The 18,960-nt window shown below is 56.7% G+C and overlaps 1 protein-coding gene across 1 annotated transcript; it reads left to right on the forward strand.

The window, feature by feature from the left end:
* Positions 1-279: 279 nt before the first annotated feature.
* On the forward strand, positions 280-15,420 carry RBM38 (RNA binding motif protein 38). Its single transcript, XM_003787725.3, has 4 exons — positions 280-627; positions 1,470-1,593; positions 2,024-2,078; positions 13,792-15,420. The coding sequence occupies exons 1-4, from the start codon at positions 388-390 to the stop codon at positions 14,093-14,095; spliced, it is 723 nt and encodes a 240-aa protein (XP_003787773.1). The 5' UTR covers positions 280-387; the 3' UTR covers positions 14,096-15,420.
* Positions 15,421-18,960: the final 3,540 nt, after the last annotated feature.

An 18,960-nucleotide genomic window follows, 5' to 3' on the forward strand; every position in this document is an offset into this window, starting at 1 on the left:
TAAGCGCTTGCCAGGTGGCTCACTCCTGCAGGAGCCGGTGCCTGCCGGGGCGGACCCCCGCCGGGTTATTTGGCGCGGCTGGGACTACGCTTCCCAGCGGCCAGCGCGCGCCCGAGACGGGGCGGGGAATCAGGGGCGGGGCCGAGGGTGAGGGCGGGGCTGACTACAAAGCCCAGGGGCGGTGCCAGGGCGCAGAGTCCCCGCGGCGCCGGCCGGGAGCGCAGCGCGGCGCAGCGCGGCGCAGTTCGGCGCGCACGGCAGGATCGGCGTGCGAGCGGACGGGCCTGGCGTCTGGACGGGCGCTCCTAGCTGCCCCGCACGCTCCCCGCCGCCCCCCATGAGTGCAGCCCTGAGCGGCCCGTGTCCATAGGCGGCGGGGCGCCCCCCATGCTGCTGCAGCCCGCGCCGTGCGCCCCCAGCGCGGGCTTCCCGCGGCCCCCGGCCGCCCCCGGCGGCGCCATGCACGGCTCGCAAAAGGACACCACGTTCACCAAGATTTTCGTGGGCGGCCTGCCGTACCACACCACCGACGCCTCACTCAGGAAGTACTTCGAGGGCTTCGGAGACATCGAGGAGGCCGTGGTCATCACTGACCGGCAGACGGGCAAGTCCCGCGGCTACGGCTTCGTAAGTAGCTCTGCGCCCGGGCCTGCACCCCGCCCCGCACCTTATCGCGGCCCGGGGCGCTGAGTCAATTCGGGGGTACCCGCCCAGCCGGCCCGGGGCGCCTCCCGCCGGGCGCCCGCACCTGCCACCACTTTGAGCTTGCCCGCCCGGGCGGGTCCGCCTTCGCTCCCTCAGGCCATCTCCGTGCCCCTCCCCCGCCCCTCCCCCACGCGGTTTTAGAGGGAGACCTGCTGTGTTCATTTAAGACTTACAAGTTTGTAGGGAGGTTTGGGGGCCAGATGGCCACTCTTAGGATTTCCTGGAGCAGCAGCGAGTGAGGGGCAAAGCTCCACCCAGGGGTGCTTTAGAGTCCTTTGGCCCTTCCCCCACGGTTTCAACAACTCCCTCAGCCACCCCAAACAAACATCAACTGAAAAAACGGCGTACAGACACATTTTCTACTTTCTTTCCAAGAACAGTGTGCCACAGTCCTTCCAGGAGGAAATTCTAGGTCTTCACTGGTGGGCAGGATAGACTCATTTAGGCTGGGCTCCCACCTTTGTTTAGAGTTTGTTTTTTTCTTTTTTTTTTTTTTTTTTTTTGCTCCATTTCCCCGGGGGATTGTTTTTGTTTTTGAAAGCAACATTTCCTAGCACTTGAACTATGAGGCGAGGAGCTGGAAATCGGGGGTGGGGGGTGTCTTTGTGAGGAGTGCTCTGGGCTGGGGTTATAGGGGCCTCAACCCAAAAACCTTGAGTGACAGGCACCCTTGGAGGAAAGGAAGAGTGTGGTGCCTTGGCAAAGCCCTCTGCCGCTGTCCCTAGTCCCTCTACAGAAGTCCTGATTCCTCTGTATTCCTTCAGGTGACGATGGCTGACCGTGCAGCGGCTGAGAGGGCTTGCAAGGACCCCAACCCCATCATTGATGGCCGCAAGGCTAATGTGAACTTAGCATATCTGGGCGCCAAGCCTCGAAGCCTCCAGACGGGTGAGAGTTTGTGTTTTCTTTCCCCGGCTCTTCTTGGTTTCTATATTCGGCCTCGGTATCTGTCGGGTGGAAAAAAACACCCTCCCAAGAGTGGCAGTCAGCTATCATGGGCCTGCAAAATGTCACAGAGCAGTCATCCCTGGCATAGGTACTAGATCCTTTCCCAGTAGTATGTGGCCCATTGTACAGGGTAGGGGCAGGTCAGCTGTCCTAGAGGAAGGTAGGGAGGCTTGGAGGTTGAGAACTTCCACACCTGGAGGGTGCTGCCACCTGGGTCCCTTGACGAGGGGGGTGGTCTGAGAGGGGAGAGGAAGCTGATTATCCCTTTTATTAGGCGTGCACAGCCTTTAGGGTTCTGCTTCCCCATATTTGGGCCCTGGGACATTGCCCCTGCAGTGGGACAAAGTCCTTGACCAATCTCTCACTTTAGGCTTTGCCATCGGTGTGCAGCAGCTACACCCCACCTTGATCCAGCGGACTTATGGGTGAGTGGATGTGGCTGGGTGGTCTGGGAAGATGAGAGGAGGTGGGCCTTGGGCTTTCTGGATCTAGGAGGCTGGGGGATGACAGTGTTCAGAAATGGGACTGCATTGAGCCAGGAGAAGAGAAGGCAGCACATGTTTCTCCACCCTGGCAGAGCTACTCCACAGAAAGGAAAGCCTAAAGGCAGGACTGCCCACAAGTCCAAGTGCAAACCCCAGCCCCCTCATGAGTTATATGGCCTTGGGCAGCTCTCAATTTCTCTCTTCTAAAATGGGTATGGTACAGCACATCTGAGTTCCATAAGAGGAGGGCTTAGTGTGGGTACTCTTGGAGTGTTTGCTAATGCTGTTAAGACTGGTTCGCTCTTTGTGAGCACCCCTGACCCACTCCAGTGCTGCACAGATGGTGGCAATAGATTACTGCCAGCCAGGGTCCAGTGTTTGTGAACATTGCTACAGGTGAGGTGTGATCAGAGCCCAGTGTTTTATGTGGCACAGCCTGGGGGCTTTTGTTTGACTTGTTTTGGAGCAGCATGTCCCATCGGTCTTTATCCTAAAACCCTCCAAGCTCCCTCCCTATTTTTTTTAAACATCTCATAAGACCTGGCGGTTGCTTAAAGAAAGACACATACTTCAGGGGCACAAGGACCCAGCCACACAGTGCCTTCCTGGCCCTATGAGTGATGTGTGCTGTTTGCCCCAGTGCAGGGAGTGGGTTTGTGGGATTGGAGTGGTGGAGAGGGCACATCTAAGACAGGCCACCCCTTTTAGAATGTTATAACCTTTTGAGCTTCAGGAGTCCAAATTCTGGCCTTTGGACGTTATGCCTCAAGTTGAGTGTGTGCACATGTGTGTCCACATGCACACATGAATTCTGTGGAAGGCTACACAGCTTGAGGAGAGACCTTCCCCACTGGGGCAGTCTGGACAGAGGCTCCTGTGGAACACAGCTGGGCCTGGCTCACAGGCTGCCAAGCAGGGCCGCCAGATCCCCAGAAGGAGTTGTGGTATGCCCACTCTCTGGATGCACGGCCTTGAGAGGTGGCTTCCATGTGGATTGGCAGGTGTGTGTCAGCTCAGCAGTGGAAGGAGCTGCTGGCTGTGGGGGTGCTTTTGGATGTGGCCTCGGCCCTTCTGGGAGGGGAGCCTGGAGGGTATTGGGGGCAGTGGCTCTGAGTCTCCTTCTCAGCCTGGGATCTGTTTCATAAATGTCTTAGCAGGTGTTTGGGGACACCTTAGGCTTTGCCTTCTTTCTCTGGGGTACGCCACATGAGGAGGACGTTCCTAGTTTCCATTGCTTTGGGGCTGCTGCCCAGAGATCAAAGCATGAGCTTCAAGCGCGTGCAGTGGGACAGGGCCATCTCCACCTGTGTCTGGGCTTGCTCAGATCCATGTCAGCCGCCTGGCACTCTAGCAACAGTCTGAGCCTTTGGAGTCTGCGGACCTGGGTTCAAATCCTGACTTTGTCACTTAAAGCTGGGTCCCTTCTGGCACATGGCATCCTCCTTAATTTTTCATCTGGAAAACAGGAATAACCACTTAAAACAGCGCATGGCATAGGGACTGGGTCTTCATCCTCCCCACATGCCTCCTTCCATCCCCACAACAGGCCTCTGAGATTGGGACTAATACTCTGACTTTGTAGTTGGGGAAACTGAGGCAAACAAAAGGTGAACAACCTGTCTGGGGGCTGAGGTGGAAAGCATCCAGGAGGAGATTTGAACCCCACTCTCAGCTGTTAGAAGGGTCCACCTGAGTGCTGCCCAGCTGAGAGGAGTCAGGCTGGTCACAGACTGCTGCTATGTGCACCCAATTTCAAGCAACAGTGTTTTGTAACTAAATCCACTGGCTGGCCATTTAATACCTGTGATGAGGAAGAGGCCACTAACTCTTTATTTGTTGGTTGCCAAGGGGTGGAGACCCAAACAGGGGTGAGGGTTCAAGGGGGCAGTCCGCTCTTTATCACCTGTGAGCATCCAACTGAAGCCTCTGAGAATCGCGCCCCCCCCCCTGTGCCTGGAGTTGCTGAGGTCCAGGGTGGCAGGAGGGCCCCTGGGTGTACCCCTGGAGAGGCAGCTGGGCCTGGCTGCCTGGGTCAGCTGTCTGCTTGTAGCTCCCGCCCGCCAGCCAGGCTAGAGAATTGGGCCGTCAGCGTCCCTTTTGTCTTTGCAAACAATCAGGCCCTGGGAGCTACCCGGCCTGACTCAGCGGACAGTTTTGTCAGCCTCAGGCTGGCAGCAAGGCTGGCAGCAGGGCCAGGCCTGCTGTTGGCTGAGGGCGTGGTGGGAGGTGGGAGCCCCGAGCTGGGGCAGCTGAGGTCTGTCCACTGGTTAACCCATCTCCTCCCTGACTGAACTTGTCCCAGACTGGCCCTAGTCACAGGCCCTTGATAGTTTCAAAAATTCACAGCCACACTTTTGGGCAAGACCACTGTGGCGTCTTGGCTGACTGCGTTGTGAATGTCAGTTTAGGAAGATCCCCCCCAAACTTGCACACTTTGTTATTTATTTGGATTTCTCTGCCTCTGTTTTTGTTTCTTACGTTGAACATACTCTTTGAGGACCTGACCCAGCCTGTGCATTTCTGTCACCTGTCTGTATGGGGAGGGCCAAGGCCCAGAGTTTGGGGAAGCCTTCCTCAAGAGGGCACTCTGGAAGCCAGTGCCAGATAATCACGGGAGGAGCCAACTGAACATCCCTCTGCCAGCAAGTGGGGCGGGCAGGGGTTTGGAGAGTGTACGTCTAGGCACAGTGTTGGTCTGGCCTGGAAGGGCCTCCTGGCGTCAGGGTGTCTGTCCAGCCCTGGACTGGCTGTCCTTGGGTCAGCTGTTTCTGTGTGTGCAGGTCCCTCTCCTTGTTCTTAAAGGGGCCTTGTGGGCTTGACACTCGTTCTATAAGAGTGTCATGCCAGGCATGAGACCAGGCCCTAGGGTTGAGACAGCAGGACAGGGTTCCTGGGGCTGAGCATCAGGTGTGCTGTATGCTAGAGCAAGGACTCTGGGGTCTGCTCAGGGCCAGGCTTGTCTGTGTCATGGAGCTGATGACAGTGCCTCCAGGGCAGGCCTGACGTGAGGAGAGGGGGCTCCTGTGTACAGAGCCTGTGCGCCAGGTAGGCCTCAGTTTGTCAGAGAGCATCCCTGCCACAGGACCTGGCAACTGTCCCTTATGTGTAAAACCGAGGCCAGAGCAATGGAGAGACTTGCCTGAGCTCACACATGTGGGTGGGAGTCCTGAGTTGGGGGCTTTGAGGGCCTTCTCCTTTCCTTCCTCTCTCTGGCCCTGTGGCAGCTCTCAACAAATCGGACCCTCCTGGGCACATACACCCACTTGGTATGTAGTTTCAAGGACCCTCTGTGACTAAGGTCCCTGGTGCCCATGATGAGACACGTCACCAGGCCATGGGAGTGTGCATGTTGAGGGGCCTGAGCAGAGGGCCTCTGTCCCTAGGGCAAGAGGAAGGTGCAGGAAAGGTCCTGGGAGATGTCTGTGTTCTCCCCACCCCCACCCGAGAGTGGAACACACGGAGCCGCCCCATATTCTGTCCTTCCTCAAGTGTCTGTTAAGCACGTGCTGTCTGCTAGGCCCTGTGCCTGGGGTACTTTGAATGAGAAAGACACTCTTCATCTCAGGGTGCTCACAGTCTGTGCATGTGCATGTGTGCCTGGATGGTGACAAGCAAAAGTGAGCAGGGACCTGGCTGAGGGAGTCCCTTTGTGGAGACTGAATAGTTGGGTGTCTCAGATGTCACACAGGGTAGACATAGGGACATAAAACACGGTAGATGCAGAAAATGGGGCGTCCCATGGAGGCCTTGAGTGTAGTACATAGCGCTGTGGCTGTGTATTTCCTGGTTTTGATAATACACTTGGTCGAAAGAGATGTCCCCTTAGGGGATGATGGAGGAAGGGTACATGGGACCTCTTAGTCCTGTTTTTGCAACTTCTTGGGAGTCTATTATTCTGTAATTCAAAGTGGGAAAGTAGAGCCAAGACAGGGGTTTGCCGGTTGTGGGGGCATGCATATATGCATTATGTGCCTGTGTGTGTGTGCGCCTGCGCGCACGTGTATTGGAGGTGGCCCTCTGGGGAGTGAGGAGGTTGGCCCTGTGGGCACCTGCAGAGGAATGGTCTGGGCCTGAGCAGCAGGCGCAGGGTTGAGGTCAGAGGCCAGGGGGAATGGGGAGGCCAGTGCCCCCACTGTGGCATCACATTTGTGCCCTTGGGGTGTCTCTTTCGGTGGTGCCGCCTGCTCCCCCACCGTGGCTTCCTGTTTGGCAGCTTGTCTGGAGCGAGGCGTGGGCTGGCGCTGTGGCCCTCCCAGCGGGCGGGCGGCCCGTGCTGCACCTGTTGTTTGTCCGCGGCCACTGTAACAGAAACCAGCCTTGGGCGGTTACAGGGTTCTAGTCCTTCGGCCAGGCCTGGCTTGCCCTGGCAGGGTCTCCTTCTGCTTGGCCTGGACAGCCTCTCTGGAAACCTCAGGCCAACAGGCCAGGACCTGATCACAGACACAGGTGTCAAGGCACAGTTCTGACCTTTCCTTGTCCAGCCTGTTTCCCCATCATCCCTGTGGATGTGATGAGTGCTCTGCAGGGTGCTGGGGCCATCTGGGCCTTTCTCCCAGCCCCACCTGTGTGGGTAGAAGGAAGGAGGGAAGTGTGCATCAGTCACTTCATCCAGTGGATACTTGCTTTGTGCCGGGCTGAGGACACCGTCAGGGTGAGAGGAGACCTGGTTCCAGTGCCTCTGGCAGCGAGGTGGTGAAGAGGGGAGACAGACCAGAAAGGGAACAATTAGGTCTCAGGTGCCAGTGAGAGTTTCAGAGGCAGGGAGGAGGAAAGAGGGTGGGGAGGGAGGGAGATAGGGTCAGGCCCAACCAGGTGGCCTCAGCTCAGGGAGGACGCTGGTGCCCCAAGGGAGTGCTGGGACCTTGCTCTGATGAGGGGCCACAACAGGCTCTGAGTAAAGGATGGATGGGTCGATTTGCATATTTGCTTTTGTTTTGTTTTGTTTTGTTTTTTTGAGACAGAGTGTCACTGTGGCACCCAGGCTAGAGTACCATGGTATCAACCTAATTCACAGCAACTTCAAAGTCCTGGATTTAAGTGGACTTCTTGCTTCTGCTTCCCAAGTAATTGGGATTACAGGCACCCTCCACAATGCCCAGCTAATTTTTCTATTTTTAGTAGAGATAGGGTCTCACTGTTTCTCAGGCTGATTCCAAACTCCTGAGCTCAAGCGGTCTTGCTGCCTCGGCCTTCCAGAGTGCTAGGATTACAGGCACGAGCCACCACGCCCCACCTTGCATTTCTGTTTTCAGAGCATTTGTATGTCTAGCTGCTGGGTTAACCTGGCCTGCCAAGGGCTAGAGGATGGAGGCTCTTAGGGGCTGCCCAGTGATCCAGGCATGAGGCAATGGTACTTTCTGGCAGAATTTTAAGTCCCGGCAGCTGCCCCGTGAGGCTTCCTGTCCTCCAGAGGCAGACTTGAGGAGATGTGGCATTTTGGATACATGTTTTAAAGAATTTGTGAAGGAAAGAGGAATCCAAAGATTCTAGAGTTTGGGAAAGTTGGCTAGGCCTTGACTACTGTGGAGTACAGTTCTGGGGAGCAGGGCAGGAATTGGGGTTTGGACAAGTCCAGGTAGAGATGCTGTCCTGCGGGCAAGCAGTGTCCCACAGAGAGATTCCTCACCCCTTCCTGTGGCCAGCTGCCCCCACGCTCTCCTGGCTTGCCTAAAGGGCCCCAGAGAACCTGAATTCCCCCCAAACCTCAGTCCTCCCCCTGCAAGGCCTGGCTTCCTGCCTGCCAGGTGGCCATGTGCTAGGGCCCCCCATGCACTGGGCCCTTATACCCCAAGCTGGAGGTGCAGCCCAGGCAGCTGCACCTCTGTCTCCAGCACAGTGGGCAAGGCCCCTAGAGAGCAGAAAAAGTGAAATGGGCTCATTTGCCTTTCTCATTTTTATTTTCAGAGGTGCCTTTGTGTTCAGAAAATGAATCCTCCTGGGCTGTGGCCAGTTACTACTGCAAGCTTTACTCTGAGTGTGGGGGCAGCACACTGCTCTGTCTCCTGGGTACTGGCTGTGTGTGACTCTGGCTGGCAGCTCACCAGGCCCGGCATAGAGTTCTCAGAGTCCCAAGCTCTGTCTTTTCAGGGAGAGCCTGTCAGGCTCTGTAGCACCCTTAATTTACATATGGGTAAGCTGAGGCCACACAGGGCCAGGGGAGTCCCTCTGATAGGCATGGCCAGAATCTGGACTCAGGTTCTCACCCCATGCACCCCTTGATCTCCATGGCTGAGTCAGTTGGGGTGTTCTGGGCTGGCCATGGGTGTGTTGGGGTACAGTAGGGGGTGCACACACTACCTGCATGCTTGAGAGGGGAGCTGGGCACCTTTTAGGTCTTCTGTCTGGACCAAGTTTTTGGGCCCCAGACATCAGATCAGCTAGTGGCAAGCTCTTCCCACACAAAGATCCCTCTCAACACAGCCTTTTCAGAAAGCCTTAACCGTGGCCTATTGCAGCAATGCCAGGATTTGGGGCTTTGGTATTGCCCAGGCCGTGAGAACTCTTGGGTCCCCTCCCAAATATCCCAGCCCTTAGCCAGCATCTGCCTCAGGTAGGGGTCGGCCTTGCTGACCCTGTCATTTCTGCCCTCCTTCTGCCTGGTCTTTGCACACCGGGGAGATTAATTTTTCTAGGGAGTAGATCAGCCCTTCGCTGGTGGATAATCCTTCACTGGGGGAGTGGTGGAAGGAAAAGTGTATTTCTGAAGAGGGTGAGGAACCAGGTAGTTCTGGGGCTGGAACTAGAGGACCTGGAAGGGGACTGGGGGACAAATGGGACTCCCCTGTGGACATGCAGAGAGCAGTTTCAGAGAAGCCTTGAAAGGAGGCTAGGGAAGCCAGTCCTATAGAAGTCCCAGCCAGACAGGAGCAGCCCTGGTGACCTGGGTCACCTGCCCTGCAATTCCAACTCCTTTGTGTCTGACAGACCCTGGCCTGAACTGTTCTCTCATCAGGGCTCCTCAGCTGCTGTTGTCTTGGTCCAGGGCTGAGTGTCCTGGGAGGGGAGGATCTCTGTCTACCCGGCCTTCAGCAGACCTGGGGAGGAGTTATTGATGCTACCTGCGGCAGATTGTTAGATCCCCATAGGAGCCCCAGGGGGCTTATCCCCTCCCACAGGGGGAGTGAGGAGGACTTCTCAGGACTGCCAGGCACCTGGCTGGTGGATCACGGGTGGTGGGCTCTGCCTCTCCAGGGTCTCTCCCCCTCCCAGGGTCTGCCCAGCCTCCACCCCACCAGCTGTTCTGGCTTCTGCTCCTCAGCCTCTCTTGCCTCTCATATACCTGCAGGGTTAGGACCTGGCTCAGGCATCCAACACTTGACAGTGCCTTGCTGGGCGCTAGGGACACAGGGACACGGTGGTCAAGGTCCTGCCCCTGTGTGGAAGGGGAATGACAAGGGAGTTTCAGATCATAGGAAGAGAATAAAGCCACAGGTCGGGGTGGGCCCTGCAGAGTGGGCGTAGAGCTGTGGGAAAATGGGGTATGTGGGAGAAATGGCAGATGCCAAGGCCCTGTGAGTGTACAGAGGTTGGCCGGGGCCTGATCTCTCAGGAAGCCCTAGCGGGGAGGCAGGACCAGAGTCCTGTTGCTGAGTGCAGCAGGAGGCTGTGGTCCTGGGAAGGACACGGTCTTCTTGTTTCAAAAGGACTTTCCTGGATTCTGGGAGGGGCAGCCCTGCCTTGGTGTTAATGAACAGAGGCTGGCCCTGCAGAGGTGGTGCAGGGGAGACGGAGGATTGAGAACTCTGAGGAAGCCCCAGTGGGGCTGCAGGGAGAAAGTGGGCAGGCAGCGCCTGGAGCTCTTCTCTGAGGCAGCAGGAGGGCAGGGGAGTTGGTGCCGAGCAGGCACACAGCCAGCAGGGCCTGCAGCTCCAGCACTCCAGTGCTGTGGTACCTTGACCCCATCTGAGCTTGTACTGGGGAGCAGGAGGGCTGCTGAGGAGCCCACTGGGCATGTATGCCCCTTCTCCCACATTCTCCATTGCTGGATGGTTGAGACTCGGGCCTGAGGGGTGTGTGCTGCTCTTGGTCATGTGGCCAGCAGTGACAGGGATTCCTTTTTCACCCGAGGTGGGGTTCCAGGTGTGTGTGAGTGGGTGTGACGCCGCATGCAGGTGTGTACCCCTCCTCTCCTCACTTTCTCCCTGGCCCCCTCGCCAGCCCCCTGGCTTGGGCACTGTGGTCATCACCGTGGGAATGTTTGGCTGCTGCCTTTGTTGTTCAGCTTACACTGCCCAGCCTGGCCCACTCCTATCGCAGGCGTCCTGGGCATCGCAGGGTAATGTCAGCTCCCACTAAGGCCAGCAGCACCCCGCACTTCACCCCACTCCTCGATTATGACCACCAGAAATGTCCCCAGGGGTCACTGCTGTCCTGGGGAGCTCTTGGGCTCAGCCCCTGTGAGCCCCATGCCACACACAGGTGATGAAGGTGCAACTTGGAGAAATCTCGCACAGGCTCAGGAGAGAGGGAGAAAGCGCCAGTGCCTGTCCCTGCCCTGGGGGCTTCTGACTCCTCCCCCTTGATTTTGCTGCTCCTTCAGCCCTTACCTGGCGAGGCCTCAGCCCAATTGGGCAGCTGGTCCTTGTCTGTGGGGTCTGTACCCCTCTATTCTGTCAGTACTGCATGCCTGGTACCTGCTCAGGCCCTGACACGGGGTCCAGGCAGAGCTCTCCCTCTGAGGTCCTTCCACTGGGGGTCAGGTGGCTCTAGGAGGTGGCTGTGACCTCAGTGTGGAGCTGGGGGCCTCACCAGGCACAAGCTTCAGGATGAGGCACTGGCAGGCCCATGGCCCCAGCAGGGAGGCAGCGAGGTGTCCAAGTGCTTCGGGATGTGCAGTGTAGGCTCTGTCTAGAGTGCGGGGGGCGGGGGGGGGGCCTGCCGTCACAGGACCGTGCACCAGGGCTTCCTGGGCCCTTGGTCCAGCTCCTCAGATGCTCTTGCTTGTGCCTCAGCCTTCCCTTGCTCATCCATGTGCCTGTAACCTGTAAGCTGTTCCTGCGCCAGCTCCCTCGAGCCCTTAGGTTTCCTGCAGCCACCCCTCCTCTCATAAGAAGTCGCCTCTGAGCCCCACTCCCATCCCTGTCCCCCAGGTCTCGGCCTTCTGCTGTCTTGTTTTCTCAGGAGTCCCCTCACTCTGGTTTACAGGCCGTGTGTTTTTGTGTGTCTCCCCACCCTCCAGGGCAGAGTCCTGTGGTCTGCTCCCTGCTGCATCCCAGCAGGTGTGTGGGAAGGTGTTACACAGCCCCAAAGGCTGGACTGTGGCACAGGCCTGGCTCTGTTCAAGGTCTTGTTCTTGTGGCAGAGGCAGGGTTGGTTGGAGGAAAGGGATGGCTCCTGGGGGAGGCATCACTGGTAGTTCTGGTCACAAGCTACAGGAGGGCCCTGTGGGCTCTAGTGTCCCCTGCCTGTGCAGGGAACAGCAATGGAAGGGGCAAGAGCTTCTTGCCCAGGGAACCCAGGCCCAGCTGGACTCCCTGAGTATTTGCTGCCAGACACGTTATCTGCCCAGCTCCACCCACACCCCATCTGCCACGCACTGTACCCTCACCCTGATAGGTCACCCTAATGCATCAGGATTTTTTCCTCATACGTGTTTTTTTGTTTTTGTTTTTGTTTTTTAGAAAAAAATTGTTACCCTAGGTAGAGTGTTGTGGCATCACAGCTCACAGCAACCTCCAGCTCTTGGGCTTAGACAGTTCTTTTGCCTCAGCCTCCTCAGTAGCTGGGACTACAGGCGCCCACCACAACACCTGGCTATTTTTTGTTGCAGTTTGGCCGGGGCTGAGTTTGAACCTGCCACCCACAGTATATGGGGCCGGCGCCCTACCCACTGAGCCACATGTGCCACCCATTCATGTTTTTTAATAGTGATAAAATAAACATAAAACTCACCATTTTAACATACAATTTGGTGGCATTGAGTATCTTCCCAAAGTTACGCAACTATTATCACAATCATCTAACTTCAGAGCTTTTTCATTGCCCCCAAAGGAAACCTGTTAGCAGTTATTCCCCTTTCTTCAGCCCCTGGCAGCCTCTGATGGGTTTGCCTTTTCTGGACGGTTCATATAAAGGGACTCAGAGCACACGTGCCCTTTTTGAGCGGCTTCTTTCACTCAGTGGCGTATTTTCAAGGTTCATCACCTTGTAGCACATGTTGGTGTTTTATTCCTTGTGGCTAAATAGCATTCCCTTGTGTGGATAGACCACATTTTGTGGTCCACGCGTCAGTTGTTGCTGTCTTTGGCGTGAGCCCATTCTCCCTGTTTAGACGTGCGTGGACCCTCCCACCACCTGCCCTGTCCTCGGTGTTCATCCCATTACACCTTAGACAGCCATGGTCACCTCCTGGGCCAGTAAAAATGGCAGTGCCATCCTGTCTGACCTGTCGTTAGCCTGGGTACAAAGGCATGATTTATTTGATTTCCAGCATCAACAGTGTCATGTGTCAGCAGAGTTGCCACAGGTTTGCACTCAGCTTCTCCCTCCCAGCAGGGTGGGGGGCGGGGGTGTGTGGGCTGAGCAGGGCCCTCCTCACTCCCTGAAGGGATGTTGGATCCTGCTCCAAGTCCCCTGTGGGTGATTCTGGGGAGAGAGGTGTCCTCTTTGGTCCTGAGGGTGGCTAGCTGCAGGGAGAGAGAGTGTGTTTCAGTGGCACTGTGTGTTACCAAGACACTACGAAAAGCTGCCCAGTGCCATCCCTGCCATGTGTGGAGAGCATGGGGAGGTTGCTGTACCTGTCTCTAGAGCCACTTCCCTTGTAGGGACAGGGCTAGTATCCCAGAGTGTCTCATGGGGGTGGACGGAAGGTGAGGTTCCAAGTCACCCCATAGCCGGCCTGTCCTGTGTAACTCAACACAAGCCTGATGCAAGGGGAACGGCATCCTGCCCAACATGGTCACTCTGTGCCCAGCACTGTGCAGCATCCTCTGATGCCGCTAGGTGGGTACAGTTGCGCTGGGAGGCTCAGAGAGGCTCGGCTGGTTGGCAGGGCAGGCAACTGCCTCTGTGAGCCTATGGGTGGGGGCCGGGAGCTCAGCTCTGCCCCATCAGCTGTGGGACCTTGGGACTCCATGTGTAAAGTGAGCATAATAAGGGGAGTTTCCGCTTGAGGGGGTGGACTCGACCAGCTGCCGAGTGAGCCTTTCACTCAGGGGCATAGCTAGCGTCACTCACACCTCCACTCAGCAGAAGCAGAGCTACAGACCAGAGACCATGCTGCCACAAAGGAGACACAGCCCCTCGGGACCAGCATAGTGGTTGTAGAGACAACCGTGATGAATGAGTAAATCACGCAGGTGTCATTGGTGTCCCTTAGTGGGTGTGAGTGTTGGGAGATGAGTGGGTGTCAGGTGACAAGGTTGGCTTCATGGACAAGTGAGCTGGGGTTGTGCACACAGGCTTTGTGTTCTGCTGTCGCTGTCTTGAAATTTTTGTTGTTTTTTAAACAAAGATCCCTTATTGTAATTTTTCCACTGGGCCCCCAGCTCGTGCTGCTGTCCTCTGGGGGCAGATAGGTGGGTGGCCGTGGGGGAAACAGCGGGTACGACCTGGGAAAGCCTTGCTGAGCAGATATAGGGGGAGCAGGAGAGTCCCAGCTGTGGCGCCCCCACTGTCTGCCACCTGCCCCTAACCACTCTGCCTGGCCCCGCAGGTTGACTCCGCACTACATCTACCCACAAGCCATTGTCCAGCCGAGCGTGGTGATCCCAGCTGCCCCTGTCCCGTCACTGTCTTCACCCTACATCGAGTATGCACCAGCCAGTCCGGCCTACGCCCAGTACCCGCCGGCCACCTATGACCAGTACCCCTATGCCGCCTCACCTGCCACGGCCGCCAGCTTCATGGGCTACAGCTACCCAGCTGCTGTGCCCCAGGCCCTCTCAGCCGCAGCCCCCGCAGGCACCACCTTTGTGCAGTACCAGGCACCACAGCTGCAGCCAGACAGGATGCAGTGAGGGGCGTCCCTGCCCCAGGCACCGTGGTAACATCACCCCAACAGCAGACAGACCCACTAAGCCTCGATGGGTCAGCAGCCGACTTGGCTGAGCTTCGGTGTGACCAGCACTTGTGCCTCCGAGACACCTCGGGCACCTGCCTGTGCCCTGGGACAGCTGAGACGGCTTCTCTTCAAATCTAGGTCCTGTCACATCTCTAGGGAGGACTTTAAGAAGAAAGAATGACCGGAAGATGTTACCCCATATTCCTTGCACACCATGGCAGCCTTTTCTCTGCACCTTTTCCTGCCCCATCGTCACTCCAGGTGCCCTCAGGCTTGTCCCCACAGCTGCCTCCAGGCGGGTCAGTCACGAACCCTCTACAGACCCAGCTGCTGTTTGGACTGTACGGAAGCTTTGCCCCGAGCGGAGGTGCCTTACTCCAGGGAGACCTGTGAGAGAAGCTGGTTGACTATTTATTGTAACTCACCCACACCAGCACTAGCTGCCAGCCTGTCTGCGAGCCTGTCGGGGGTGAGGGGAACCACCTCCTTGTTGAATTCTTGTTTTCTACTTCATCACACTCGGTGGCTTGAGAAACCTGCTGGTCCCCAGGCACAGCAGCTCCAGCCGGAGATCCCCTCCAGTCGAAGCACTGCAACCTTTGTCTTATCCTAATTGTTTTGCTACTAAGATGATTTCAGTCTATTTTTTCAAGGAGACAACCGCCACCAAGAATCCAAAACCTATTTTTGACTTGGAGCGACTTTCTTTTGTTGGTTTTACCCATGGAGACGATGATATGTCTCTGTACAAGAAAAGTACAGAGAGCCGGGAGCCCTGGGTGGGGTGGGCAGCGGCAGACAGGCCTCTCACCCACAGTTTGATGACCCACCTAGGCGGGCAATTTGTCATCTCAGAGCCATTGTTGCAACACCTGGGGCAGGAGGGAGCAGGCCCAAGGTGTTCGGCTGCTCAGGGTCTAGACCGTAATGGCTCCTGGCTTGTGGGTGGGGGACCCTCAGCCCTGCCCGCTGGGGGGCTTTAGAGCACAGGATTGGCCACCCCGCCCCCTCCCTCCTGCTGAATACCAGCCCAAGATGCACCCTTGCCTTCCTTGGAGGTTGGTGGATGGGGGTGACAAGTTCTAACAGCCGTGATGTCTCCTCTGGGGGTGTGCAGGGCCTGTAGAGCCAGGAGCAGGGGTGAGGAGGCTGTCCTGGCAGGAGGAGGTGGGGGCAGCTGGGGGTGTCCTTTAGACCTACCTCAGGGAGGGGAGGCCTCAGGGAGCTGAGCGCACACGCGCTCCTTGGCACGCGTGGTAGAGTCAAGGCCCAGAAAATGAAGGTAGCTAATATTATAATAATATTTTTATTAGAATTGTTCTGATTATAAAAATAAAACTTGTTTTCTTTAAAGAAATAGTCTAAAGAGTGAGGTCCTTGGGCCTGGCTGGGCCCCTGGGATTTCACAGACATCCAATCCACTGCAGTGTGCTACACCGCTGCTGGCCACTGAGACTCAGGCTGGCCACCGACATGGGAGGACTGGTGTCTTCTCTGTGGTGTGTCCTCAGCTGAGTCTGCCACACTTGGGGCACTTCTTAGAGCAGAACCCTTGGAGCTGTGGCCGGAATGGGGCAGGGCAGTTGTGGGGTAGTGGTCGGCAGTTCCACCAGGACCCCATGCATTTAGGGGCCATTTCCCCAAGAGAAAGGGGTACCACAGAAGGCCCTGAGTAAAGGTTGGCAGCCAGGTCAGGTGGGCACCTGGGGTGAAGGTCATGGATTTGGCCTTCCCTGGACCAGTTGCTCTCAAGGTAGGGCCAGGCTTGTCCTGACCCTGCAGGTGATCAGTGCCCATCACAATCTCTCATGTCCCATATAGCTGCTAAACCAAACTCCTCTCTTTCCCTTAGCCCACATCCAACTTGGCAAGTCCTAAAGGTTCTGCCCTTGAGCCTGTTTGGAATCCACCCCTGTTGCACCCTTCTTCTCAGAGCCCCAGCCCACGCACTCTCTCCCCTGGACCCTCACCATGGCCACCTCACTGTTGCTGCTGATTTCCACCTGCAGCCCCTGCATCACATGCAGCCAGGTACCTTTTCACACAGGGAGGTGACCTTCCCCAGCTCAGCACCTGCATGGCTCGCCATCATCCTTGAAGGTAAAGCCAAAGCTGTCACAGGGTCCCTGGGCCCCCCTCTTTCCTACTCAGCCACTTGGCTCTAGCCACCCCAGCCTCCCCACTTTTCTTGGGCATGGCCACAGGGCCTTTGCACTTGTGGTGCCTGCTGCTTAAGCTGATCACCTTTAACTTCTCCCCTTATCTGCATCCGAGTTGGTCCCTGTTTCACCCAGTTGGGACACTGATTCTGGGAAGACAGCAGCCTTCAGCCTTGTTGCCTGTAGAGCTCTCCCTGGGGTTGTGCCAAGCACAGAGCTGGGAAACAGGCCTACCACAAGCAGTCTGATCTGGCTTCCAGTGATTTCTGCAAAGCATGAGCGCTGGGACACATCAGCAGAGCTTTAAGACTATCCACTTAGACTGGAGTATACTGGGCAGATCTGAGCCAGCAGAGACTGAGTTTACGGGACAGAGACCAGAGTCACTGCCAGGCCTACATTGGACAGATAGAGGGATGCATGAGGGTCGTGGGACAGAGCCTGCCACCACTTCTCACCCAAGGCCAAGAGTTGCCTCCACCCCACAGAGGAGGAAATAGTTGCTCAGAGAGGTGAAGTGACTTGCCCAAAGCCACATAGCCAGGAAGACCTAGGGCCAATTCTCTAACAGGGTCTGACCCCAGAGTACAGAGATACCTCCATAGGGTCAGCCCCTTAACTTTGAAGAAAGATGGGGTCTCCTTGATAGGGGAGGTGTCTGAGGGAGTTGGGAAAGATCCTGCCAGGTTTGTTTTTCTTCCCAGGCCCTGCCTTGGTTGCAGGCACCAGGGAGGGTCAGGGAGGTGAGTGCCCTGAGAAGGAGACATTTGCTGCCACAGATAAGGGCCTCGGGGCCGCAGAGGGGAGTTGTGGGCGCTGCCAGGGTTATCGGGGAGGCCACCCACGGCCAGCGCATTTCCTGTTGCTATCAGCCAGTGGCAGCCTCTGGGACAGGCCGTGAGGCCTTGAAAACAACCTCCTAGCTCCCAGTATTGAGCTCCTTGGATGGTGAACCCGGGCAAGAGCATTTCCAAGTCATCCAAACTGCACCAGGAGCAGCTGTGGGCTGAGAGTGGCAGGGACTTGGAGCATGGCCACTAGTTAGAGCAGCAGGGATCAGATGTAACAATGGCAGGGTAGGTGCTGTAACAACACCTCCCACGTGGTCTCATTTCTCTCCAGGGCTTTTTCATCAACAAACACCTACCACCAGCACCCTGGGCCCTTAACCTGCCGGCTGAGCTCAGCAGGGCCTCCGTTGCCCTGCTCCGCTGTGTCCCTGGCAGCAGGACAGAGGGCAAAGAGCTTCTTGGCACAGTTGACCTGGGCACAGGGAGGGGTGGTGGGCAGGGGCCAGGCTGCATCAGTCCCTCTGTCCCCTGCCCTAGTCCCATACCCACCCAGAGGGCCACTCAGGCATACATACACACCCACAGGCACACGTGTGTTTGTGCATATGTACACATTAACACACTCGCCCTGCCCCTACACAGGGATGCAGACACACGCACACATACCTGACACATGTGCTGGGCACAGACACTCCTGCTCATCACACAGAAACACCCCTGTGCGCACATGTATGGAAACAGACAAACGTACTCGGACACATGGTCACCCATATGCACATGTCACATGTATACTTTACATACACGTATGTAGAGACACACTTGTGCACATCTACACACATGTGACGTGTGCCCTTATATACAGACGCACATCCATATACACATACAGGATGCACAAATACGTTCACATCCAGACACACATGCACGTGTTCAGTGTCACAACCAGTTTCCACTGTCGTCTGGGCTCACACTAAGTGAGGGCCTGGGGGACAGGAAGACGCCCTGGTTGTGAGGGTGTAGTGACAGAGATCGAGGTGATGCCAGCACCAGGCCTGGAGGCTGGGAAGGGAGAAGCGGGAGGATGGGGAGGGGGCCATGCCTGCCACAGCCCTGGCTGAGCCATTGGTGCTTCTGTGTCCTCCTGGCACTGTGAGAGCTGCTAACTGCCAGCATCTGAGACTTGAGGTTGTCAGAGGGAGCATGGCCCCTAGAGCAGGCTAGAAGGGACAAATGCCCTAGCCCCAACCCTCAGCAGGTAGGGCATGTCCCTGTGCTGGCCCCCTGAGTCTCCATGGCAGTGACTGGCTTCGTAACACGCGCTTTTCTTCTTCTTTTTTTTTTTTTTTCGCCCTTGGTAGAGTGCTGTGGCATCACAGCTCACAGCAGTCTCCAGCTCTTAGGCTTAGGTGATTCTCTTCCCTCAGCCTCCCGAGTAGCTGAGACTACAGGCATCTGCCACAACGCCTAGCTATTATTTTGCAGTTTGGCTGGGGCTGGGTTCAAACCCACCACCCTCAGTATATGGGGCCGGCACCCTCACTGAGCCACAGGCACTGCCGCACACCCTTTTCTTCATCCAAGTCCTCAACCCTGTGCCACATGCTTCCTGGGGTTGCCTACCAAATAAACCACTATTTGTGGGACTTGTACACTCAGCTAAGATAACGGTGAGTGGTCACTGCCCCAGGCATGAGGTACCGCATCCTCTGAGCCCTGGAGGCAGCTTCTGCTCACTCCCCTTTCCAGGAGGTCACCAGGCCTGGAGAAGCCGCTCAGTGTGGCTGGGATGCTGACAGGCAGGACTTGCTCAGTGTCAGGTGTGTCTAAGTCGTTACCCTCAGAGCTAGTGGATGGACAGTCCTGGGGAAGATGCT

Source organism: Otolemur garnettii, unplaced genomic scaffold, assembly GCF_000181295.1.
Source record: "Otolemur garnettii isolate 467f Iridium unplaced genomic scaffold, OtoGar3 scaffold00023, whole genome shotgun sequence".
Lineage (NCBI taxonomy): Eukaryota > Metazoa > Chordata > Mammalia > Primates > Galagidae > Otolemur > Otolemur garnettii.